The sequence below is a fragment of the Muntiacus reevesi genome, chromosome 2 (genome assembly GCF_963930625.1).
Source record: "Muntiacus reevesi chromosome 2, mMunRee1.1, whole genome shotgun sequence".
NCBI lineage: Eukaryota > Metazoa > Chordata > Mammalia > Artiodactyla > Cervidae > Muntiacus > Muntiacus reevesi.
Genome location: NC_089250.1, coordinates 29523359 through 29542926, shown reverse-complemented (window position 1 = coordinate 29542926; position 19568 = coordinate 29523359). Strand labels below are relative to the sequence as shown.

At 37.7% G+C, this 19568-nt stretch overlaps 1 protein-coding gene across 1 annotated transcript in view; it reads left to right on the top strand.

The window, feature by feature from the left end:
- Positions 1-19568, top strand: part of ITGA8 (integrin subunit alpha 8) — a 185300-nt gene that overhangs the window by 31356 nt on the left and 134376 nt on the right. Inside the window, exons 4-10 of the mRNA XM_065921168.1 lie at positions 1463-1586; positions 7321-7382; positions 8611-8656; positions 11933-12058; positions 13468-13512; positions 15924-15967; positions 17418-17474. Coding sequence (XP_065777240.1) covers positions 1463-1586; positions 7321-7382; positions 8611-8656; positions 11933-12058; positions 13468-13512; positions 15924-15967; positions 17418-17474 — 504 coding nt within the window. The remainder of the gene's footprint in view (positions 1-1462; positions 1587-7320; positions 7383-8610; positions 8657-11932; positions 12059-13467; positions 13513-15923; positions 15968-17417; positions 17475-19568) is intronic.

Below are 19568 nucleotides of genomic sequence, written 5' to 3'. Positions count from 1 at the left end.
TGTGAAACTGAACTGGTACAAAAAAAGATAACTTCTTAGGACAGAAAGCAGGCAAGCACTGGAAAGAATTTTCATGGCATTGAAATATTCTATGGTGATGTGGAAAGTGAGGTGAATTAGCTTATACTGAGTCACATAGGTAGTGCTTTTCCTGTTCAAACTCCTTTTTAGCATTCCACATTATGTTAAATGTCTTAACCATATACCTTCTCAGATCACTAATAGGGCTCTAAGTTAAGAAACTTAGATGAGTCAGAGAGTTTTTCAGTATTGGCCAAGACATTACAATCTAGAAGGAGACAAAGAACAAAAACAAAAAACCCAAACTTAAGTTTTTGAGTAAAGATAATTTATATTCTCAAGTAAGAAGGGTGCTACTTTGTAAAGTAATCTTTACTAAAAGTCATTACACATTAGACTGATTACCAAGGATGTGTTTGGAATTGTGAAAAGACTTTAAAATTGGGATCTGCCTTCCATTTTCTGGCATTGTTTCAAGTGTGATGTCATCAAATTTGGAGAGAAGCTAGTGGTTCCATATTCTAGAAATATATGTATTTCTGTATCCTTAGAAGTGAGTGCTTGAATATTCAGAAAAGAACACACTTATGTAGGATTCAAGCTAGCAAAACGGAAGTCATAAAGGTGCATGTGTTTTTTATTGCTTCTCTTGTTCCTAGAACAGTGTTCTCTGCTTAAAAAGGATTTCACGTATCATCTTTTATATCTGATAATCTTTCCAAATAGCATGCTGTTGTTATAATCCAAGCTTCTGAAGAAGCAACCAGAGGATTTCACTCAAGAATCATATTTTTCTTACCATTATTTAATTTTTGTTTTGTCATGGATAAAAATCATTAAATGAAAAATAAGCCCACTGTGATAAGGTGGTATCAGTCCAAATGTAACTCATTGTTTAAAAAAAATTCATAAGATACACCCTCACTGATAAACCAGGGGAATCCACAAAACAGAGGTTAATAAACTCATCATCATCTTTTGACTTGAAAAGAGTTTTCTTCAAGTAAAAATTAGACAAAGAAAGGAACTAGTTCTCTTTTTAAGATATTGCACTAATTCATTCACTGTTTGAATGGTCATTTGCCTTTATGCCGGTTCAATTTAAAAAAAAAAAAAGAAACTATGAGTTCTTTACCGTTCATAAATATTTACTTTTGTCAGGCTACTTTTATTTGATTTAAAATCCTGTGAGACAAAATCTCATTCTTTTGTATATGTTTAATTTGTTCCAATTCTATTGTGTATTAATGTTGAGAAATTGACTTAGGAAGTTTAATTAATCCTGACTACCAAGGTACTCATTAGCATACTGGAGGTCAGTTAAGTCATCTAATAATTTAGCATTGTTTGTTACAAATTTAGGTCCATTCAACAAGCCAAATCAAAGCATAGTATGTGGACTCTACATAAAAAAATATTTATTGTCTTTGATGTTTCACAGGCTTGCGCTCCATTATATCACTGGCGAACTCTTAAACCAACACCAGAAAAGGACCCAGTCGGCACTTGTTATGTAGCAATTCAGAATTTCAGTGCATATGCTGAGTACTCTCCTTGTCGAAACAGTAAGTTATTTTTGTTCTTGAAACTGACCTTAGCTCACTAGTTTTTCTGCCGTAGCCATTGCAAGTGATCCCAAAACACCATTGCTAAGGAAAAAAGCAATGGCGTAAAAGATTGACAGTCTTACAGGAGGCTTTGCTGTGACATGAGAACCAGGACATGGAATTCTGCTGATCCTCTTCTGTATTTTAGAAATTTTCTGCTTCTAAGTATTCTGCAGTCAAATTGATTGGCTTCTTATTTTAGGCCTTCAGCTCTCCGTCTTTATTCAAAACTCACTCTGCATTTGAAAAATGCTAACTGTCCACTTGTTAATTGCAGGAATGGTGTTAGTTAGCATGGTTGGACCTAGAGACACATGAACAGGTCTCCATCCGGCCTGTGTTCTCACTGGCTGTTGTTTTCTTTGGCATTTGGGTACTCAGGCTGTCAGCATGATATACCTTCCTTCTTTATGTGTTTAATCCCATTTTTCACATTTGGAGTCCACGCCTCATCTGGCAGTTCTGGGAATCTCCTGGTGAGGTATCCTTTAAAGCAAGCCTGCAAGTGCCCTCTTTGGAGCACCGCTGTTCCACCACTTCCTCTGGAAATATTACACAAGGACGGTGGGACAGCACTCTGGATTCATGGATCTACTCAGAGTCCTTTTGTGAATTCTTCCACTTTTCTGTCATGTAGAGCATTGGGGTTTACCAGCAAGAAACCAGTGGAGTTTTATTCTTATTCTTGATAATTCACAAGACCATGTTAGAGAAAGAAATGGCTTTGAAAACAACATTCTGATGACTGATTTCAGGATAATGATTTTAAAAAACTCAACCCAAATTAGATCCCCAAAGCCATAAATAAAGTTTACCTATTTCATGTGAATATTTTTGAATTTCAAGATTAATTTAGGCCAGATAATGAGCAAATTGATATCAGAGATCAAACAGTGAAGAGTGGATCAGGGATATTAGAAGGTTCTTAAAGAGGCCTCTAAAATGTAGAAATCAAAAGGGCTGGGAATGAAATAGTTAATTCTGGGAGCTTGTGGTGAGGATTTTGGTAAGAAGATCATACCTTCCTGTTTTAAAATACTGAAATAAACCAGGCACTTTCTCACATCTTGGCAAATGTCAGCTGAATTGAATAATCAGTCAACTCAGAATTTTACTTTGAATGGCTTTAAAAGAGATGCTGCTCATAGGTAATAGACCCAATGATATCTATAGGTAATAAATTCAATGATGTCTGTGGTCTCAATGATAAGCACTAATTAGACTATTGTTAAGGGAATAAAGCAGAGAACAAGAGAAAGCAAATCTCTGCCTTCAAAAAACATATTCTAGTTCAGAAGAGAGATAGCATATGTGTAAATAAGTAAGTTCAGGTCCAGCAATTCAACTTCTAGGTATTTATCCAAAAGAAATGAAATCACTGTCTTGAAAGAGTATCTGTACCCACATGTCCATTGCAGCATTATTTATGATAGCCAAGATATGGAAACCACCAAAGTGTTCATCAGTGGATGAGTGGATAAAGGAAATGTGGAATAGAAATTGGATATAGATATATACACAATGGAATATTATTCAGCCATAAAAAATAATAATAAAATCTTGCCATTGACGACAACATGCATGGGCATTACACTAAGTGAAATAAGTCAGATAGAAAAAGAAAAACATTCTGTATGAATATGTAGAATCTTTTAAAAATAGCACAAACTCACAATAAAAGAATACAGATTGGTGGTTGACAAGGTAGGGGTGTGGGTGTGGGCTAAATGGGTGAAGGTGGTCAAAAAGCACAAACTTCCAGTTACAAGATAGATCCTGGGGATGTAACGTACAGCATGGGAACTATAGTTAATGATGCCATATTGTACAGTTGAAAGTTGCTCTGAAAGCAGATCTTAAGTGCTTTATAAAATTGTAACTATGTGGTGGTGGATGTTAACTGCACTTACCATAGTAATCATTTCACAGTGTATCCATATTATTGTTGTTGTACATTTTGGACTAATATGTTAATTATATCCCAACAAAAAGTTTTACAAATAAATGTTTCTAATAAAACGTCAGGTAGTGAAAACTGCTACAAAGAAAAAGATAACAAAGCAAGAGAGTAGGGAGTGACATGCCTGGGTGGGGAGAGGAGCCTGTTTGGACAAGACGGTGGGAAGGGCTTCTCTGAGCAGTTATCACAGCAGGGAAGCAGGGGCTTTCCAAGCACAGGCAACAGTCATTAAGAGGGATATTTCATGTCATGTTCCACTCAAGGTGTTGTGCCCCTGGGTTCAATAAGAGGTCATTGTAGTAAGTCCCCTACATGTGAACCTTCAAGTTGCAAACTTTCTAAAATGTGAATGTGGGGTCGCCTGTCCAGTCACGTGAGTTAGTTCACACGTCTGGCATGCATGGCCACACGCATGCATGCTCTACAACTGATTGTGCGTTTGTGTCCTTTACTGTACAGTATCTTTATTTCAAGCCCACGATGTCTGGAAGCAAGTGTAAAAGCAGTGATGATGTAGCTTGTACTACTGTATTGTTATATTGAAAATGTTTTATTTTTTGTGTTGGTTTTTTACATATTATTTGTGTGAAAAGTTTTATAAACCTATGACAGTGCAGTATTATATAGCTGATTGTCTTAGTTCAGTATCTAGGCTGTCTTTGTTGGACTTACACCTTACAAACAAATTGGGCTTACCAACACTGAGAACTGAACTTGTTGGATGTAGGGGACTTACTGTATTATTATGCTTAAGATGAAAGTCAGGTAGAGCAATAAATAAATTCTGAATTTATTCATACAATTGATGATAGAGCTTAGATTCAAACCCGAACTTGTTTAATTGAGTTTTACACCTATCCATACCATATTTCTCATGATTTACTAAAAATACCTCCCCATAGCAGTAAACTGTTATGGCTGAAATGACAAGTCCATCCTTTGCATGCCTCCTGCCTCGATGATGTATCTTATTCCAACCACCATCAAGGATGACTGTTTAGAAAACTTGTTACTGCTTTTTGTTCTGCCTTTTATCTGACTGCCCATGTGATGGGAGAGCTCAGATTAAAATACTGCACAAGGCATCTAAACTTGTGGGATAAGAGTTTCAGGAGGAGGTTGAATTATTATCTAAAAATTTAAATTATAGTATGCTTGCATTTTGAATTACATACATGTGTACATTATGTTGCCAATTTATTTAGCACTTACTTTCCTAAAAAAAGAATAGCTTGACAAAAGTAGTAGTGAAGTTTATGTTGAATTGAAGAATAACCAAACAAATGGCCGGAATTCTTTCCTCTCTAGCACACAACTCCAGTGTTCACATCCTCCTGATCTCTCTCTTACTGGGAGTACTTCCTCTGCAAAGGCACTCAAAGAGCCCACTTCCTGTGTTCTCTGAGGAGTTCACAGTTCATTAATACAAGGCAGCTTATTCATGAGTGTGTGGTCAGTATCACAGAACAGACATATTACTTTCAAAAGAGGATTCCAAGAAGCCACTCATGTTCATTTCACACCACAAAGCCCCGCTACTGACACTTTGAGCATTTTGGGTGGTAGTCTCCTCATTCATATTAATGACATGCCTGTCACTTTACGGTCATTCATAATTCACGTGGCGATGGTTTACATACACCCTTCCAGTCTCCTTGGAAAGCCAACACATGACAGCATCATTCCCTGAATTGCTGAGTTTAATCTGGGACATAATTGTAAAGTTCACAGATGCTCTGAAGTTCTGGGAAGAAAGATTCCTTCAGCTCTCATAAACTATAATTCTAAAAGAAAAACTTACTTTCCAAAGGAAATAACCTCCCATTTCTGTCATAATCACCACATCAGTGTTTGAAGTTAGTTATTTTCTTAATGAATTTTGTGAAAAGTTATTCTTTTTTCCATTTTTTTAGTTTCCTATTTTGAAGCAAAGTGATTTCAAAGAATGGTCCTGTTTCTTCCTTTCTGAATAATTTACAATATTGAAAAAGTCAGAGTTGGTTTTCAAAAGGTTTTCTAAAAAGGTTTATGCATTAAAATCTATTTTTTAAATATAGTCAAGATTACACATGTGTATTCACATAATCATATATCATGTATTCATCTATATGTCTGAGTACATACAAGTATTTACACACATGGACTTCTAGAAGAATGATACCTGGACATTTGAGGTTATACAGATAAGACTTTAAGAAACTCTGCAACATTCATAATTACAAACCAGAAATATAGTTATAAAATAAAATATATTGTAAGGTACTGTGCAGTAACATCTGTTATGAGGGTAGATCTGTTAATTGTTTTCACCACAAAAAAAACAAACAAAAAAGCAATAGTTGTTTGGTAGGGGGTGCACAGGAAACTTTTGGAGGTAATGAATATGTTTATTCCCTTGATTGTGGTAGTGGTATCATGCTATCAGGCATATGTCTAAATTCATCAAAATGTACACATTAAGATGTGCATTTTTGTATATTAAATATACCTCAGCAAAGCTGGAAAAATAGAACTTAGTGTAAAAGAGCCCACAAAACATCAATTGACATTTGAATTAAAACCAGACTGCCAAAAAAAAAAAAAACCACAATAGCGTATATGAAGTAAAAAAGTATTTTAAAATATAAAGGGAGCATCTGGAAAGAATGGCTGATGACAGTGCTAAAATTAGCTAAGAACTAACCAAAGAAAAGAAAAAACAGAAGACATTCTAGGAAAAGCTGCAAAGGCCAGATCCATTTCAGAAATTGTCTGCAACAAGCACGTGTCCAGCCTACAAATTCTTCCTGTGATGATATGCATTTCCTTTCCTGCCCTCTTATTTTAGTTTCCATTCAGGAGTATCCTTGATAAGAAAGGGGTAATAATTTTCATGTTTGAATCTAATAGTATAATAATTGAGATTCCTTCCACTGAACTGTATTTTGGTTTTAATTTAAGTGCTTGAGAAATCGTAGATGGTCTTTTAAAGTACAATTGACAAGTAGTACATTCTTCATTCTGATGTTCCAGGATTCTAATATGCTGGGAATCCACATGTTGACCTGCTTATGGTTTAAAAAGCTGTGTAATAAAATCCAATTGGACATTCACTTAGTGAATTGCATTGCAGAGAGTGTAAAATAAGCCGTTGCTAGAGTGTTCGCTTTTGTAAACACTAGTGTCCCTGGGAGATGCCTTGTGATCAGAAATGCAATGTCCAAATTTACCTAATGATAATAGAATAATTTGAAGTTAATTTTGTATGAAAGATCATGAAAATTAAAACTCTCATCCGGGCTCCCAGCGGAAAGTATCCACCCACGTGAGCCAGTTTAGCTCTCTCTGTCTTGTAGCATTGCTTCAGTCAGAACACATGGGTGCCTGGAAACACCTTACTGCCATTTGGGCAGCTTGGAACATAATTGAGAGATGGACATATTATTTCTTCAAATAAACATGAGTTGTAAAACCTAGTATCATAACTTCGAGGAGCAGTAATCCTATTGATCTTAGTATAACATGACAGTGCCATTTGGGATAAGAAAACAGATTGAACTCTTTAAGAAATTACTTAGAATAAATTTTTAAATAAGTGAAAGAACACATACTGATCATTTTAAATTTAGAAGTCTATAGGGAAAACAAGAGAGTATCCTTGTTGTTAAAAATATAAAAATATTAAAATTTAATTATTAAAAATATATCTTGGGAATGATAGCATTATATATTTATATCTTTTAATCATTCCAGGCAATGCTGATCCTGAAGGCCAAGGTTACTGCCAAGCAGGATTTAGTCTGGATTTTTATAAGGTAAATTCTTTTGGTCTTATAGCTTCTAAAATTTATTTTATCTGTTTGATTTTTTTTTAACCCCCTGCCTCTCATTCCCACTTCTATCTACCCCCTAATAACTGCCACCATCAAAATAACATTTAGGTATATACCTAACCTGTTTTGGCAATTGCTGTAAATTTTTTTGTTTGTAATAATCTGTGCATGTGATAATCTGTTAATAGAAAAGAAATACACAGGAAAGCAAGACTGCTTTTAAATGAAAATGGCAAAAACTTAGTAAAGAAATATGTTTCTAAAAAGATCACAAGAATCCATAATTTTTATGTCAGCAGTAATTGAATGATTAGATTTCACATTACTGTTAAAATTCACATATCCTTTCACAAAATTAAAAACAGAGATATCTAGTAATACTATAGGAGGCAAAGATGCCATGGTTTTGAAAAATATATAAATCTCAACATCTAAAATCTTACTTTCTTTGTCTTGTGTGTTTTTCCCCACTGAAAGCTAAGGATGCAGGATATGGAAGGTGGAGTGACAAGTAAAACGGAAAATCTTTATCTGGAGTTTTCACACTCTCTCTTGGGAAAGGATGGGTTTGCAGATGTGTAGAAAAAGATAGGCATTACTGTGACCTTGAAATAAACAAGAACCAAATTTTCTTTTCACTGCTATAGTCTCGAAAGACCGTGTCTGCAGAACTGTGCCTCATGAAACATGTCAATCTTTTGCTTACCTGAAAGTGTTAGTTGCTTCAGTTGTGTCCGACTCTTTTGTGACCCCAGGGACTGTAGCCCGCCAGACTTCTCTGTCCATGGAATTCTCCAGGCAAGAATACTGGAGTGGGTTGTCATTTCCTTCTCCAGGGGATCTTTCCAACCCAGGAATTGTACCCAGGTTTCCCACATTGCAGGAGGATTTTTGACCATCTGAGGCACCAGGAAAGCCCTTTGCTTACCTGAGGCAGTGCCAAAAGTCTGAATATATATATATATATTCTCAGGGGAGAAAATTTTGCTTACCTAATTGAATCTAATTAAAATTATTTAATGTGATAACACATAAATAACAAAGCTACAAAAGGAAAGAAAATGACTTGCATAACTCAGATATAAGAGCCTCTTTTAAAAATTACTTTATGTATGCAAATTGTTTGGGCAATGCTTATGAACAGTGACTTCTCACCCTTTAAAAAAATAATCTCAGTTTTTCTATTGTTGTTGCTGTTTCTGTTTTGTAGAATGGAGACCTTATAGTTGGAGGCCCTGGAAGTTTTTATTGGCAAGGTATGTCCTGTTAGCAGAGAAGAAATCCCCTTGGTTGTTTCTAACAAGGAGATGAAACAGAAGTAACATCAAGTGCTGACTTTTTATTATGTTAATTTTATCTCCAAATGGTTAGTTTCTCCAGTGAAGGAAGCATCCTTTCAGTTTGCATTGATACTTTGTGATATAAATGATACTTTACAATACTGTGACAGCTACATTCCTTTATTCATCAAGTGCATATTGAGGCCATGCCAGACTTTGTGCTGGATGCTGAGGATACAGTAATGAGTAGGAACTTGCAGAGATTACCATCTGGAATATTTTGGGCAGCCTAATACTTGAGAAACTCCAGGCATGATACTGGCAAGGAAAGTATGTCAAGACAGGGCTGTGAGAACATAGGGGGCTTCTCTGGGGTGGTCCCATGCAGGGCGTCCTGTCCCCTGAATGCTGGCTGCCAGATGAAATGTAACCTGTGCTTTGCAGTGAAAGCACCAAGTCCTAACCACTGGACCGCCAGAGAAGTCCCATGAATATGTTTATGTCTTTTGTAACTGGATAGGTGTAGGTGGATCCTAGTCCCTGAGATGGAGAACACTAGAAGATGGAAGACGATGGGTTGCGAGGGGGCTAGGGAAGGCAGATGATGAGGTTTTGTTTCGGTTATGTTGAATATGAACATGTTTAAGATGTCCAAAAGTTTTCATGTAAGTATTTAGATGTGTGAGCTTAAACTCAGAGAAGATATCTAGGCTAAAATAAGAGCTAGCATACTGGTGATAACTGAAGCCAGGAATGTGAATGGGATGCCTAAAGAGAGATTACAGAGAATACAGACAATTTTGGCTGTCAAGTTTAGAATAAAGATAGAGTAGCATATGAGAGAGATGAATAGCTGAGTGAAGTGTTTTTTGTTTTTTAATGGAAGACACCTGATCATGTTTAAAAAGCCAATGTGAAAGATACACGTGAGATCGATTTACGGTAAAATTTTACATGAAATTACTGTACTGTTTAGCTTAATTTTTAAGTATACAGCTATGAACATCAAAGAATTAACCTTTGAAGCCTTTAAACATTATTTTGTAAACTGGAAGGTAATATATTTTATGCAGTGGTTGAATAAAATGTGTATGTTTGAAAAGATTTTGTTTTAAATCATTTGATTAATTTCACATAATTCTTTCTTTACATTGATAAAAGGGTATGATACTGATGATAGACTGAAAATCAGCCATGTCAAGGGCACAGGGATTTGTCTGAGACAGATACTTTAAACTTTTACTCAGTCTTAAGATTATATCTATAGAAGCAACTAAAGGAAACAAGCAAAGACAATGTGTTCATGGAAGGAGGGAGGGGATGTTCAACTTTTTTACCCACAGAAAATTGGCACATTATACAGACATTGTTCAGAAACGCATGTGCAAATACAATCATCTTAATGTAAGAGCAGTCATTTCAGTCACGGCCACTTGGAGATAGTTATGGCCTGGTTTAACAGTTTTATTCTTTGGGAACTTCAAACAGAATGACTGTGGGAATGGGTGAATTCCCAAGGAATAATTTGGCTTTAAATTTAATATTCAGTGTTAGTTTCTTGAAAGCAGTCCTCCAGTTTTCTCCCAAAGAACATGAGATCACACTTTTTCCTTAGATGTCCATAATAAATATGGGAATGCATAAAAGTTTTAGTGGAACATTGCTGGCCGTCTTTTTGATTCATGTCTATCTCAGTACAATCATGTTTCAAGACTTCTGATAGTGACTTTATTTGGGGAGATTAGCCAGTGTTCTTATCATATCAATGTTGGTGGCCATGGATTCTCTTTTGCTAAAACTCTGTATCTTACTGGGCCTCACTGCTTTCCATTGTCTTACTTTTATGTTTTGTGCATATATTTTAGCATAAAGTGTGAATGACTTAGAGATTGTGTAATTTCTTCCTTTATTGTAAGCTGATATGTTTTACAATCTTTTAAATTAGCAAGTGATTCCGAGCTAATACATCTCTACTCTGAGAGAACACAAAAAGTATTACTAGAAGGCCAAAGAGGACCTTGTTTGTAATGCAGAATTTTCCAGCAGCAAAACCACGTGACCTTAGTGAATGTGCTCAAACTCTTTGCAGAGGTTCCCAACATTTTTTAACGCCAAGGACCGGTTTCATGGAAGACAATGTTTCCACAGACTGGGGGTGGGGGATGGTTTCAGGATGATTAAAGCACAATAGAGTTCACACTCTTATGAGAATCTAATGCCGCCACTGATCGGACAGGAGGCAGAGCTCAATCGGTAATGTGAGCTATGGGGAGCAGCTATGAATACAGATGAAGCTTCACTTGCTATCCGGCCTCTTACCTCATGCTGTTCGGCCTGGTTCCTAACAGGCCACAGGCTGCTACACGGGCTCAGAGACCCCTACTTTAGGTCACAGTTTTCCCATCTGTAACAAGATACATTTTGGCTAGATGATCTCAAAGCTAGAGGATGTTTCCTGTAGCCAGAATAGTCTAGAGTAAAAATTTAGTCACGTAAATTTTGCCTATAGGTGTCTTCACTCTTAGATGTTTATCATTTGGATGTGTAAGAAGTATGTAACGCCAGGAGGACAACAGATGCGATTAAAGGGTATAGGATTGACAGATACAGACTACTATATGTGAAAAAAATAAGTAACAAGGATATACTGCATAGCACAGGAAATTATACCCATTATCTTGTACCGATCTCTGAAATATTGAATCACTATGCTGCATGCCTCTAACATAGTATTGTACATCAACAATATTTTGATAGAAAGAAGGGGAAGGTGAGATGAATCGGGAGATTAAGATTGACATTCATAGCCTACCATGCTGCTGGGTAGCACGGGAAGCTCAGCTCAGTGCTGTGATGATGACCTAGAGGGGTGGGATGGCAGGGGTGGGGGTGGGAAGGAGGTCCTAGAGGGGAGGGGATATCTGTATACACATAGCTGTTTCCCTTCATTGTATAGCAGAAACTAACACAACATTGAAAGCAATTATATTCCAAGAGGAAAACAGAAAAAAATGTTATATAAAAAATTTATATAGTTCATCTTTAGTTCTTCTGTCAGCATGGAAAGCTCTAAGCAACTGTTAGCGACTTTAGCTTGCAATTCTAGAGCGAGGCAGGGAAATTCACTGTCAAAAATGTAAAGCAATCTCATGATCATTTTCAGGAGCATGAATGTTGTTCAAATGCCTTGTGTCTGCGTGGGGAGGGCCTGACTCACACATTCATTCAGTTAACCTATCTGTTTGAGCACAGGTCAGGTGATCACGGCCAGTATTGCAGATATCATTGCAAACTACTCATTCAAGGATATCCTAAGGAAATTGGCGGGAGAAAAGCAGACAGAAGTGGCTCCAGCTTCCTACGATGACAGTTACCTTGGTGAGATGCATTGCTTGAGTTATTTGTGATTTCTCAAAAGACAAGCATATGAAATGTTGAGGCAAATTTATCCCTCACTTATCGGATAATATATGGCACCTTAAGGAAATTTTCTTACTAGCTTGAAGTGGACTCTTACCTTTCTTGTCTTTTGATTCAGTTGTTATGTATAGTCGACATAGTTTGATAGCTATTTTATAGGTTCCCTGACAGGCTATTGCACATAAAATATTTTGCCAGTTGTAGATATTGTGTATCAGTGAGGATGCCCTGTGCTACCTGGCAAAATGATGGTAGTCTTTTCCAGTTTCTAGAAAGAACACAAAACTTTCCAGTTGCTGAAATGTTCTCAAAATGTGGAGCCACACAGTGCCATTTCATCACTATTGTTTCTTTGATATTGTATTGGCATTTTGATTCCTTAATGAACTTTTAAAAAGTGTAGCTCTCTTTTATCACCTTACCTCATTTTAGAGCAAAGTATAATTTGTGGGGAATTATCATCGAAGGTTCAAGTACAAATTGACACTTGCTACGGGCACTTGTCATCTACCTCTGCAAGGCTTAAGTCATGTGCTGCTGCAGTTGCTGACCTTCCACACCCTCCTGAAAGGAGTTCAGGGTGGAGAGCAGAAATGAGGCGCTCTATACTCTGGGAAAACTGGCAGAACAAGTCTTCAGATAGTTAGATATTCTCAGGAGATGATTTTATGAGCCCCAGTTCCTGTATCTCCTCATATCTAGAAAAGCACGAAATTCCTTCATGGTGACAACTGCTCCTTTTGACTAACAGAAACCTTCAGTGAAAAATTATGTGCTTGATTGCATATACTCCCCCTTCACCAAAATCGCATATATACTGACCTTCCTTCCTAGCTCTTTGGAGCAGTTGCTTAGAGCTATCTGACATGCTGTCTCCTGAGCTATAGTCCTCATTTTGCCCCAAATAAAACTTAATTTGCAGCTCTCACATTGTGCATTTTTCTTAGGTCAGCTAAGGTATTAAGAAGGAGGCCTTGTTGGTGATCAGAAATAGCAAAACCGTAGCGTAAGAGTTAACCTTTTGGAATAATGATATCTGATCATGATGAATCAGCAACTCTTGAAATGCAAAGACCACCATCACACCTAAAGATGAGCAATGAAGCATTCCTACTTCTAAAAGGGACCTCAGAATCCAACCATGTAGCCACACTCAGAAGGCGCAGCTCTCTTATACTTCTGAGATTTAGTGTACATCTTGGCTTGATTAGTTTTTCTCTTTATAGAATTCTAGACTTTTATATTACAGTATTTGTCAGGATTTCTGCACAGAGCAGTGCTATGATAGTTCTTTCGTGTTTCTAGATTATAGATCATTTGTAAAGGCATCAAATGTCTGATTCTCTTGTCTCTTTTCTTTAAAACAGGATATTCAGTTGCTGCTGGGGAGTTTACTGGGGACTCTCAGCAAGGTGAGAGACATGGTTGAAATCAAGCCATCTATAAAACATGGGGGAAAGTAGAGTGACCTGAAAAGCTCTTTTAGGAATGTGATTTTTAAATGATTCTGAAACTTTTAATCAACATTACATTTAAATAACTTGATAGTATTGTAGCCGTATGAGGCTGCAGGCTCCAAAGTTCCTAGTATGATGGTTGATTTCTATTTTTTCCCCCAAACTTATTTATTTTTTATTGAAGGAAAATTACTTCACAATACATTTCTGTTTTTTAACAAAATTCTGAATGTTTATGGGATGTGAGAAGCCGTGGTGGCCATGTATCTCAGCTAGCATAATACCCCTTCATCTTTATTATTTGACAAGTCTGATCCTGAAGTAAGTCAACTCCCTTTTCTCTGACCATGGTGTCTTTAGGTGCCCATAGTAAACATCCATACATGTATCTATACATGTACCCATGAAGCTGGAATGAAGTGTAAGACCTAGAATCTCTACTCAACACTCAACATCACTATTTGAATGGCTTTTGCAAACTTACTGTGCTTATACCTGAACTCCTGATCATTCCATTTAAATGTGCTGTCCCTTCCGTCAGCTCCATCTCAGCAAGTGACAATGCCATCCTCCAAGCTGCTCAAGCAAAATACCTTGCAAGTCAGCCTTGGATTGTGCCCTTTCCTCCCCTCCCCACCCTTATCCAATCCGTGAGTCAGTTCTGCTAACTAAACTCAAAAGACAGCCAGGATCTGACTCTCGCTTCCTCCGCAGCCCCCACTCTCAGGTCTCCATCAGCACTTTTGCAGTAGCTTCCTAACTGGTCTTCCTGCTCTCATCTTTGCCCTCCTGTAGTCTAGATCCAGTAGGCAACTGGTCCTTTAGGAACAGAAGTCACATTGTGTTACTTCTTTGCTGAATGTTTCCCCAATTCATTCAGTGTAAATTCCGAGTCTTCACAATGACCTAAAAGACTCTGTTCATGAGATCCTATTTACTGTAACCTCATCTCCTTGTCCTTTACTCCTCACCCCAGCCATCCTGCCCTCCTTGCTGTTCTTTGAATTCTCCAGACACACGTCTACCTCAGGACCTTTGCACGTGCTGTTCCTTCTAATTATAACATATGTCTCCCAGATCTCCATTATATTTACTCCCTCACTTTCTTCAGTTTTCACTAACCTGTCATCTTCTTGCCAAGATCTCCCCAGCCACCAGGTAAATCATAATTCCTTCCTCCTCCCAATTTGAGCACTCCCAGTACCATTTTACCTGCTTAGTTCTTCTACTCTATGCTCATCCCCTTCTAACATGACATTTAATGGCCTCTACTTTTCAAATTAACTGCCTCTTCCAGCTCAAGTATAAACTTTATGAGAGTAGAGAATTTTGTCTTCATTCCCTGCTGTAGCCTGTGGTTGCCTGTCAATGTTGATTGAATGAGTGAATTTATTGATACTACTTAGAAGTCCAACATCTAAACCCAAATGAATCTTCTCTGATTATTAACACTCCCACAGCATGAATGCCCAACTCTGCTAGAGTTTAGTATGTGGGGTAGAATTAATGCTAGAATTTGTGCTATACATTTAGGAGCAGGTTTGAGGATAGGGAAATTTGAATGGAAGGGAACTTTTTTCCCAGGCTCCCTTCCTTTAAATTAAACTAACATTTTAACCCCAAATGAATCAAAGGATAGTTTAGATTTACAGAACTGAGAACTGAAAAGATCTTTGATAATCAATCAGTTCCAACTCCTGTCTTTTGTAGGTGACTGGAAAAAGTTAGGTTCAAGGATTGATTCTGGGTTTATGGAAGACCCAAGGACTAAAACCATTGCTTTCAAAATCTAGAGCCATATCATTGTGCATTGGAACATGCAGCCCCCTTTACACCAGAGTTACTTCTTTTACCTCTATTATCAAAGCTTCCTTCTTTGCATACTCTTGGCTACGAGGATTCCCTAGAATTCTGTTCCAGTGTGTCCAGGCTCAATCATTTACGATATGTGGTTTCTCCTGAGGTAACTGAAATTGCTTCAACACTGTCCCTGAGTGGGACATGAGATGTTATTTTGTACAGTAGTACAGGAGACTAGTTCAGAAGACAGTGAAAGCTGGAGAAACCAGAATAAGAGGTTTAACTGACAAATCACACACAGATCTGAGAAGACAGGCTTATGTTCTAGAGGTTGAAACATGGAGGCTCTGGTGGAGACAGGTGATTCTCAAAGTACAACTTTGAGTCCCCTGTTTCCTTTTTCTGCAGCAGAGGCAAAGGCCAGTGCAAAACTGTAACTTCAAACTTCCAGCTGTCTAAGTGATCCATGATAGTTACTTATTCAAGAAGTACCATCTTTAGCTGATTTGTTGCATAGCTTTAAAGTAGACCATGTAATTGACCTTCTAAATGACTTCTCATCACAGAATTGGTTGCTGGAGTCCCAAGAGGCGCACAGAGTTTTGGATATGTGAGTACTGAGACTGTGTTACAGGATATTTTACATATGTGCAAAGAATCATGTTTTGTAATCATTTTAAAGATTTAAATCTCTGAAATCGTTTAAAGTGCCCTTAAAGATCCACACGTGTTTGCTTATGAAACACGTGTTTGCTTATGAAAAGGGAGACTAGATTCTTTTCTGATCCACGTATAGGATCATCTCCATCATTTGTGGGACCCAGTGTGAAGTGAAAATGCCTGGCCCCTTGTTTGAAATTCTTAAGGATTTTAGGACAGTGACAGCTGGGCTATCCAAAGGATAGGGCTCATCTGAGTGTAGGGCCCTGCCTGACTGCACAGGTCACATACCCATCAAGTTAGCCCTGTCCTTGTGCATAATTTGGGAGTAATTGCAGAGGATCCCATTGTTGATATGATCAGCATTTTAATATGCCTCACACAGTAAACACAATAAGGTCGATTGTTATGTCCCTAGTGTATTAGTTTTCAAGGGCTGTCATAAGAAATGACCCCAAATTGGGTGGCTGATAACAACATAAATTTGTTCTCTCCCAGTTCAGGAGGCCAGAAATCTGAAATCAAGGTGTGATGGCAAGGTCATGCTCCCTCTCACACACACGGGAGGACTCTTCCTGCCTCTTCCAGCTTCAGGTGGCTCTGCCTTCCCTTGGCGTGTGGCAGCTTCATCCCCATCTCTGCCCTGGCCTCCGTGTGGTCTTCCTCCATCTATGTCTGTGTGTCCTCTCCTCCTTTTATAAGGACACCTGTCGTTGGACACAGGGCCCACCCTAAATCCACTATGACTTCATTTCAAGATCCTTAACTTAACTTATTTCATCTACAGAGACCCATAAGCTCATCTTCCGAAGTTCTGGAAAGATACGAATTTTGGAGAGCTAATATTCACACCCATTACACTAGTTGCCATAAAAATAGGAAAGGAACATAAGTAGATCTTGTGAAAAGAAAAGCATTTAAAATAATTTTTTAAAGTCTGGTCAGCCTGTAATAACTATAGATTTTAGGCTGGCTGGATAGAATTTAAAAGGAATATTTTTGCTATATGTATAACACTTTCAATTTTTTTTTGCAAGAAGCCATAATCATCAATTTCCCATAATAGCACATGTACAGAAATGAAATTTAGACTAAATTTTTGATTAGATTAACTGACCATTAGATTAGTTGCTCTCAACATTCTTGAATTCAAATATCATTTCTTTACATCCAATTAGTGAGTGCGCATTCTGTCTGAAAGAATTCCAGAAACCATAAACAAAAATTCAATTGAATTTTTTTTAAGATCATTCTATGGGCTTACTTATTTTTTTTTTACATATAGAGCCAACCGTTTATGACTTTTCACAAACATTTATAAAGGATTTAAGTTATACTTTTAAAAAAGTTCTCCAGTTCTATGCCAAATGAAATAACCTATCTAATTTCTCTGATTTCAGGTTTCAATCATTAACTCTACAGATATGACCTTTATTCAGAATTTCACTGGTGAACAGGTAAAGACATTTTAATGCCAAATAGTGAATGTCACTCTGCACTATTATAATATTCATATTATTCATTTATAAAATAAATATTTACCTAGTACTTACTATGTTCTAGAAACTCTTCTAAGCACTAGGAATATAGCCATGTATCAGACAAGATCCCAGCTCTAACACAGCAATACAGGGGAGGCAGTTGAGGAGATAACAGTTAATTAATAAACGAGTATGTGCCCATGATGATTTCAGATGCTGCTAGGTGACGTAAAGGCAGAATATGCTCCCTAAAAGCTAGTGGGAAGCTGCCATATAGCACACAGAGCTTTGTGGTGACTTAAATGGATGAGATGGGGCGTGGAATGGGAGGGTGGCCCAGGAGGGAGGGGATATATGTATACACACAGCTGATTTACTTCATCATACAACAAAGACTAGCATAATATTGTAAAACAGCTATGCCCTAATTAATTTTCCAAAAAGCCACTAATTGCTGAAATCCTAGAACAGTCCTGTTATGTTGCCGTCCTGTATGTAGTCTGCCTGGTGATTAGTTCTGGGTACCCACCTTCCCTCTGAGAAGACACAAGCTTCTTCTAGGTTCCACATATTGGTCAGAGTCAATGGGTCTGGACTGCCCTCCTGCCCTCATAGTAAATGGAACCCTCCCCAACCACAAAATATAGGGAAGATGACAAAGTCTCTGTTCTGGTCCCTTCCTCCCAGGGACTAGATTTTTTCCCCTTACCCACTGTCACTGGCTAGGGTCTTATTATCAATGGGTCAATTCTCTGAAAGCAGGCTACTGGTATCCTGATAACCTGGGGTCACACTTTATTCCCTACTCTGGGTTTTCCTAGGTGTCATGACCTGTTGAAATTTGTCACATTTTTTTAAAGGATGAATGTGGCCCTGTTGTGTAAGGGAGGCAATTCTAAACTGAGTTAATCTCTCTAGGACACCAACTTTCTCTCCTAACCACCAGCCCAGGTTCTAGAAGCCTCACATTTGAATCTGGCCAAGTGACCGTCTTGGCCTGCTGGATCCCAGGAGGATCCAGGTTTAAGATCCTGAAATACTCAGCTCTTAGCTAGACACAGAAATTTGGAATCGTGTATTTGTCAAGCAATTTTGATAGTTTTTTTAAGAATACAGAGCATTTTTTACATTTCTGCCCCAATTGGGGCTTTACTCTATCCATCACTGTGCACTTTTCAACAAAGCATTTAACAGTGTCTCTAATGAGACTCTTGTGGTAGATACAGGATATAAGGCTGCGATGATTGTGCAGTTGAGTGAATTTATACATTTTAAACAACTATTCTCAAGTGGCGATATTAATGGTGTATGAAAACATGGCAAGACTTCTCTCTTGTCTTTTTGTTTTACATTTTTACCATTAAAAACTCCTTAAACATTGTTAAATTTGGACTTTCTGTAACTTTTCATCCTCAATACCATCTAGCTCTTCAATCTTGAACCTCAGAACTTAATATGTAAATGATGAAATTCCTCTGAGTGAGGTCACACAGTGCCACACAAGAATTAAGAATTTCACTATATGTGTGCAGAATAAAGAAAAGACGTGGGAGAACTGAATTACTTCATGACACAGTCAAATGAGGCATTCATTTGCTCAACAAAGAGAATTTTGCATCTGGTACCCGGGGCTTAGTCCATAAAAATACTGTAGACTGGATGGCTAAAGCAACAAACGTTTATTTCTCATGGTTCTGGAGTCTGAGAAGTCCAAGATCAAAGGGTAGTCAGATTTTGTGTCTAGTGAGAGCCTGCTTCCTGGTTCACAGCCATCTTCTCACTATGTCCTCACTTGGAGGAAGAGACAAGGCAGCTCTGTGGGGTTCCTTTTCTGTGGACATGCATCCTGTTCAGGAGGGCTCCACCCTCATGACCAAATTACCTCCCTAAGGCCCCACCTCCTAGAACAACCGTATATGTTTGGAATAGAGAAAAGAGGTGGCAGAATTAAATTACTGTGTTACACTTGTTAACTCATCTGTTTATTTCTTCTGCAAAGAGTACCTGGCACCTACCCTGAGTTACACCTGGTCAGACAATGCAGAAACAAGAATGAACAACACAGACCAA